Below are 7,500 nucleotides of genomic sequence, written 5' to 3' on the forward strand. Positions count from 1 at the left end.
ACGACAACAGCCCCCTAATTCTGTCAACGGCCTACAAACCCCCCCGCCGTCGGCCAGACACATTAAAATAGAGCTGCCGGTGCTGCTGCTGCTGCTGAGCGGTCCATTCATCCCTGCGGCGGCCGCCCTTCCTGCTTTGATTCGTCACAAACAGGAACAGCGCTTGGCCTCTTCCCACACTGTCTGCCCTCACGGGGAGCAGTAGGCGCTAAATAAACCAGCTCTTGGTGATGTTGGGTGGAGGGGGGGCTTTCTATAAGCTGACAGTAACACGCAGATGCACACACACACTTACGAGCCTACATCAACTTGAGACACTTTAACAGCATGGCAACACACACAGAAAAGGCTGTGTGTGCACTTGTCTTCTAAAGAGCAGGTGGTGGTGAAAGAGAAAGAGACGTAGCGGCATTATTTGCGTTATCTTTCAGTCTTTCTAAATATGAGGCTCACAGGAGACGCGTCCTGATGCGTTTCCGCTCCTCTGAGAAGGCCCGAGCGCTTAACGCAGCTGCAGATGAATAGAGGTGCCAGAAGTGGAGCAGCTTCTTTTCAGGCTTGTTGCCTTGGCTTTCTGCATGGGCTTTATGTAGGATGCGTGATACACCGCTTGCCAAAGGGCTGTTGTGTCTTGTTGTGTACGAATGTGTGTGCGTGCGTGTGTGTGTATGTGTGTGTGTGTATGTGTGCGTGTGTGTGTGTATGTATGCGTGCGTTTGCATGCGCGTGCGCATATATGTGTGTGTGTGTGTGTGTGTGTGTGTGTGTGAGAACACACTCATGCCAACACACTGCTTTGACAGTGCAGCTGGTCCTTCATTACTCAATGTGGACCTCTCTACATCTTCATGATCTGTGAGTGTGTGAAGTGCGGATGAAAGACAAAGTGTCTGTGGCTGAATGAAGACATGGCTGACCCGGTGAGTGGTTTGTTTCTGATTGACATCTGCAAGATATGCAACTGGGAAAGTGCTGGAACTGGCATAACACTGGTAAAATATAGAGCTCACAAACTCTAGTTAGCTGGTAGGCATGTTTAAATAAATGTGGTTCACATATTTTTCCTTGGGGATTAATATATTATAAACCCATGTGTGTCAGAAAAAATCTGAATAAGTGTGTATGTTTTTCTAGGTCGCCACATGTGACTGTGTGCGTTCTTGACTGTGGGTATGCGCCTATGCGTGTGGCAGTCTCTGTGACTGTCCAAGTTGAGTTGACAGATGAATAGACACGTTTCTGAGTCTACTGTATTATGTGCATCAAAGCCATCAAACACTATATTGAGGAAGCAGAGCAGTGTAATCCGGAAGGCCATCCATTAGATTAAAGAAAGCTTGACAGACAAGCATAACCTACACCAAGTGTGTGGAAGTGCTTTGCAGACAGATGTAGGATTTGTGCATATGTGTGTGGGTATGTGAGTGTCTGAATGTGTGTCAGAGTGAGTGTGAGAAAGAGAGAGACTCTATACTCTTGTGTATGTACTCCAAAGCTCTTGACCCTACTGCCCTTTACGCTTTTGATGAGTTGCGTAAAGATCTGAGATGGGTTAAAAGGAAATGGGGAGACAATGGAAGGACAGTTTCCTGGTGGAGGGGGCTTATGGGTAAAAAGCAGTGGGGCCACTGCTTCTTCATCCTCCAATGGGGCTCACAGACATCTGCTGTAAAAAGTGAGGGGAGGGGGCTGAAAAAACAAACAGTTTTGAGGGGCGCTTTGAAGGAAGGTCACAAATACAGGAAGTGTGACACACGCAGCTGGGACCAGCACCTTCACACACGCGACCCAGCATGCACCACTGCTTCCTGTCCCAGCGCAGGGATGCGCGGATGACTTCCTGTAGCGCGCTGAATCGACAAATCTGACGGAGGGCAGGATGAAGGAGAGACTTTCTCGGAGTGTGCAAGTTGAGCGTATCAGAGATCCACAACATCCCCCCCTGATTGACAGGATGAGGAAAAGGGAAGGGTGGGACTTCCTGCTCCCCCAAGGCCTCATGGGTATTTGCAAGGTTGCAACCCTGACTAAAACAGAGTGATGGAGTGGAAAATGAGCAGAATCTCACAGAGTGGAAGAAAAAAAAGAGAGACAGAAAGTCAGTAAGGAAAATAGACACCCAATGTGACACTGAGCCATACAGACACAGAGCAAGATGATGGGAGGGGGATAAGAGACAGTAAGGAACAGAGGGAGGGAAAGAAAGGGAGAGAGAAAGAGGGACAGAAAACAAGAGCAAGGGAGAGAGCAATGGAGGGAGGGAGGGAGAGAGAAAGAAAAAGAAAGAGTGAGCAAGAGAAAGAAAGAGAGAGAGAGAGAGAGAGAGAGAGAGAGAGAGAGAGAGAGAGAGAGTGGGGGATGTCATGACTCACCAGTTCTCTAGGCAGGAACATCTCCTCCTGCCGGGCCACCACCATGGAGACGCTCTCCCCCAGCTTGGTGCTGCGCAGCATGGCCACCAGCTCCTCCTGAGTGCGCCCTGTGATGTCCACGCCATTCACCTGGGACACACACACGCACACGCACACGCACACACACACACAGTGTAAGGAAGATAGCAAACTGTATAAGCACTTGAACAGAGAGTTCAAACTCAATGTAGAGAAGCCTAGGCTTCATGTTTCATTACATCCAACATTAATCTCTTCCTAACAAAACCCTCACAAACACCACATCCAACTCCAGGAACTACAAACATATTCATAATCTTGCTGACAACACCAGATCTGAGCTTTGCAACAGTCTTTCAACATCCACTACAAAGGGAGGGCTTTCAGGGCATTTACTCACGACACATCTGAGCCTTCGTGCTCCCAACCTCATTCATGTCTTTGTGCCAGAGGGCAGGCCAGAGGCCAAAGTTGAGAGGTCATTGGTGCACGGGAAAGAGTGAGAAAGTGAGTGAGTGAGTGAGTGAGCGCCTTACCTCCAGGACGCGGTCACCCGACTGCAGCCGTCCATCTTTGATGGCGGCTCCTTTGGGCAGGATGCTTTTGACCAGGATGGGCCCGGGGCCGTGCACCGAGGAGTCGCGCGTCACCACGGTGAAACCCAAACCGTCAGTGCCTGAGGAGCGGAGACGGAGGCGGAGGGTTAGGGGACAGACACGGACACGGACACAGGATTCCAAAACCACAAATGCAGTCTCCATGCCTCATCAAAACACATACATGCCCTACATCCTCAAATGCCCTGTGTAATCCAGAACATTTCATTTACAGTCTTGGATGACTAAATAAAGCAAATGCTAAATGAATGATCACATGCAAAACAGTTAAAGGAGTTTAAGTCCGAGTTAAAGGAGTTTAAGTTAAAGGAGTTCAAATCCGATGATTTAGATGTAGTTTGCTTAAAATGTTGCCTCACACATTCAAATAGGACTGCACACACATTCCCACAAAACGAGGTACACAGAGACGACTGAAAGCTTTTTGGCTTCCCTCTTAAATGTGTGCAGCCAAAGCCTTGAAATCTCTACTTGAAATCAAGCCTTGAAAGAGTACACATTACACACATATACCCAAACAAACGTTCAATTGCTCTCACAACCGTCATTATGAGATCCCTCGGATAAGTATTGGACTTTATTCCCATGACGACGGCGAGAGAAGCTAAGCTGTGCTACACTCGGGCCGTTTGACATTTACCATTAATGCACTGCAATTATTCAAAGTCGCCTGGAAATTCCCTCCCACTAAATCATTCAACTGGCCTATGAATTTCTCCATGCAATTATCAAATAGGGTGGAAAAAGCCAAAACAGAAAGAGGCAGTGAAGGACTGCCCTCCCAGAAATCAATAACTACTACTTTAAAAAGGTTCAAAAAGAGGAAAATAAGGGTTTTATGGCAGACTGACCCCTCTGACACCAAATCGAGAAAAAGCTCCATGGCTAGGGGGACTGCCGAAGCTTGTAGGCCAGGCCGGCGCATCCCGATTCGGGCTTAAGTGTGGGTGAGCTGGCTGGGGTGTTGGGGGGGGGGGGGGCGGTCAGTGTAGCGACTAAAACGCTAGCGTGCTGGTTCTCCAGCATGGTCCTCCTCAGGCTGGTGGGGGGGTGGGGGGGCAGCTGTGATTCACACCCGCCTGATGAGGATTAGTCGCGTCTGGCTTTAATTTAACGTGTGGGCACACCTCACGGACCAAAGGCAACAGAGAGGGATGGAGTGAATGACCGAGACAGAGAGAGAGACAGAGAGAGAAAGAGAGAGAAAGAGAGAGACAGAGAGAGAGAGAAAGAGACAGAGAGAGAGAGAGAGAGAGATAGAGAAAGAGAGAGACAGAGAGAGGGGGGGGCAGGCAAAGATGGAGGGAGACAGGGAAAAAACAAAGAGAGAGAAGTGACAGAGAAGGGAGAAAGATGAGAGAGGGGAGGGGTACTTCAGGTGCCATCCTGGAATATCGTTCACTTTCGTTTCACCTCTCTCTGGAGACATTTGTGATTACTGAAGCTCAGGATAACTCTTTCACAAACACACACACACACACACACACACACACACACACACACACACACACACACTCCGAATGAGAGGAGTCACGCAATGGCGGGGTCTAGTCAATCCAGCATACTAAAGACGGTAACTGATGAAAATCTCATCTCCCAGCTGAGCACCTGACTGAGTTCCATTAATGTTTTAAACTGAGACAGCCTGTCAATCAGAGCTCAGGAGAGGAGGAGGAGAGGGGAGGGGGGGAAGAGGAGAGCAAAGAAGGGGAGAAAGAGAGACACAGAGAGGGGAGGAAAAATAAAAGGGGGCAAGAGAGGGCAGAAAAGAGAAAAGAGAAAGAAAAGAGAAAAGAGAAAAACAAAGGAGAGAAAAGAAATGATGTAAGAAGGAGCGAAGAGTAATGGAGGGGGCAAGAGAAAGAGAAAGAGAAAGAGAGAGAGAGAAAGAAAGAGAAAGAGAGAGAGAGAAAGAAAGAGAAAGAGAGAGAGAGAAAGAGAGAGACACCAGGTAGGATGAAATCGCACACACCAAAGCTTCTCCACATGTTAAATATGCACAGAGCTACACTCCTCTCCGAGGTGACTCTTCATCCTGTTCTCCATCTCCCTCTCCTCCCTCACCTCTCTCTCTCTCTCTCCATCGCCATCTCTCCTCCCTCACCTCTCTTTCTCTCTCTCTCCCCATCTCCAGCACTACTTCAGCGTATATAATGAATTCCCCTAAGCAACCTCCTGATCAATAGACATTTAATAGACTCGGAGGGAAAAGGCCCCTTTTTTCTCTAATGGCCATGAAACTGGCACATCAGCTGCGTATTATCCGTGTAATTTTACGCCTACGGACACTTTATGTACCTTGCAACTGAATTCCGATCAGTTTTTATTCACCCTCTCAAGATTGCCCCGAGGATTAAGCGATCACTGAACAGCTTCAATCAAGGGCTCTAGTGTCAGTGGCGTGGCACCTGTATGGCTCATTGGACTGGTTGTAAAAACATGACTGATACAAATAGGCCAATTAGCAGGATAACAGAAAAAGGTGTAATAGACAGCGGCATGTACGAGAGATTATAATTAACGAGTGGCTATGGCTCATTTATTCGCTTATAACAATATGCTGCTTCATATTAATAGACTCATATTCTGAAGCACACGCATTCACTTCCCCAGTCTCATTCCACGCTCGTTCATTCATTCACATTACAGTCCAGGTGTTTTCTGTCACGTTCCATCTCTTCACTCATTCACTCAGTTCATCACTCGTTCATCTCTGCTATCCCTCTCTTTCCACCTCTCTGTTGTTGTTTTTTTTTTTCCTCTCTCACACGCACCTTTCTTCAGGTCGATCTTCATCTTCTTCCCTCCTTTCTTATTGGCCAGGTTGACCAGCGTGGCGAGGGCGGGGCCCTTCTTGGCCAGGGGGCTCTCGCTGCGGCCCTTGGCCAGCGTGGGGGAGGCGGAGGAGGCGGAGGACGCGGAGGAGGCGCGGGGCGGCGTGGACAGGGCGGAGCGCGGCAGCTCGGGGGTGTTTCTGGCCGAGGGCTCCTCTCTCTGAGGGGTGGCAGCTCGAACAGGGGCAGGGGCAACAGCCGGGGCAGGTGCTGGAGCTGGAGCTGGGGCGGGGGCAATGGCGGGAGCGGCAGCTGGCGGATCCGGGGAGCGAGAGGGTGGTGTGGACTCGGGGCTCTCCCGCAGGGCCTCCAGTTTGGGGCGCAGCAGAAGAGGGCTGCGGGGTTTGGTCAAGTTCCCGTCGCCAGACCCGTCGTTGGTGAAGAGCTGGCTGATCAGGGTCTTCTCGTAGCGGAGCTTGTTGGACATGGCCAGCACCTCCAGACGCACCGGAGAGGAAGAGGTCATCGCCTGCCTGAAGACTTCCTGGGACCTGGCAAACACAAGAGCATTAGCATCCTGACAACCACTGTGGACAGGGCAGCAGGTATCTCCAGTAATCATTCACGCCAACACTATTCATTCACTATTCATTTCTATTCATCCGTCGATCTTCTACTAAAATGGGAAAAATGGATTATATATGATTAGCAACCACAGACATCCCATCAACATATCTCCTCCCACATTAGCACAATGCCAGTATCTATCAGTAGCCTTTGGCGATATACGCATTATGTATTAATTCAGTGCAGTGTGCAATCCTGCCTTTTCTAAACTCTATCCTACAGTCTTACAAACCAAGCACCAAATGTCTTGGACGCTCAGATGCTTCAGTAACAGTAGGAAGTGAACGGAATATCCCACTCCTTTAACATCACCACTAAGATGCTGCAGTAACAGTAGGAAGTGAACGGAACATCACCACTAAGATGCTTCAGTAACAGTAGGAAGTGAACAGAACATCCCACTCCTCGATCTCAAACACAGCTGGCAGAGCCTTATCTGCGGTTACAAAACAGCTGTCCAGAACACCACCGACCGGATGAATCCGGAACACCTAGTGGTGGAGCGTGTGTGTGTGTGTGTGGTTGAGAGGGAAATCATTTCAATCCTCTCTTCCCAGTTTCTTTCCACTCATTGTGCTCCTCTCGCCCTTCTCTCTCTAACGGCCGTGGTGTGTGTGTGTGTGTGTGTGTGTGTGTGTGTGTGTGTGCAACTGGGAGCTTTTTGAGAGCCTGCTGCGCCTGTTCTGATGAGCACAGCTTGGGATTGAGATGAATAAAAGAGTGACAGACAGACAGACAGACAGCGCTTTTGTGGAGACTTTGAGCAGAGTGGTCTCGACAAGAGGAGAGGGAACGGAAGGGTGTGAGTGAGGCCTGTGTGTGTGTGTGTGTGTGTGTGTGTGTGTGAGAGTGTGTGTGTGTGTGTGTGGGGGGGGGTGTGTGTGTGTATGTGTGTGTGTGTGTGTGTGTGTGTGTGTGTGTGTGTGTGTGTGTGTGTGTGTGTGTGTGTGTGTGTGTGTGTAAGTGAGAACATGAGTGAGTGAAACAGAGTGACTGAGAGAAGGAAAGACAAACTGAGTGTGTGAATGTGTTTATGTGCATGTAGAGTGCAGACAGTAGAGTGTATACAAGCGTGTGTGTGTGTGTGTGTGT

General features: G+C 49.3%; 1 protein-coding gene across 2 annotated transcripts in view; it reads right to left on the minus strand.

Moving 5' to 3' along the window:
- pard3ba (par-3 family cell polarity regulator beta a) overlaps positions 1-7,500 on the minus strand; it is a 168,772-nt gene that overhangs the window by 97,278 nt on the left and 63,994 nt on the right. For both annotated transcript variants that reach the window (XM_076303066.1, XM_076303067.1), the window contains exons 8-10: positions 5,782-6,332; positions 2,927-3,066; positions 2,373-2,501 (exon numbers count right to left, since the gene is read on the minus strand). In XM_076303066.1, the coding sequence (XP_076159181.1) occupies positions 2,373-2,501; positions 2,927-3,066; positions 5,782-6,332 (820 nt within the window). The remainder of the gene's footprint in view (positions 1-2,372; positions 2,502-2,926; positions 3,067-5,781; positions 6,333-7,500) is intronic.

Source organism: Alosa pseudoharengus, unplaced genomic scaffold, assembly GCF_046254945.1.
Source record: "Alosa pseudoharengus isolate Yale_2024_CS ecotype anadromous, Long Island Sound unplaced genomic scaffold, YU_APseudo_1.1 YU_APseudo_1.1_scf_24, whole genome shotgun sequence".
NCBI lineage: Eukaryota > Metazoa > Chordata > Actinopteri > Clupeiformes > Clupeidae > Alosa > Alosa pseudoharengus.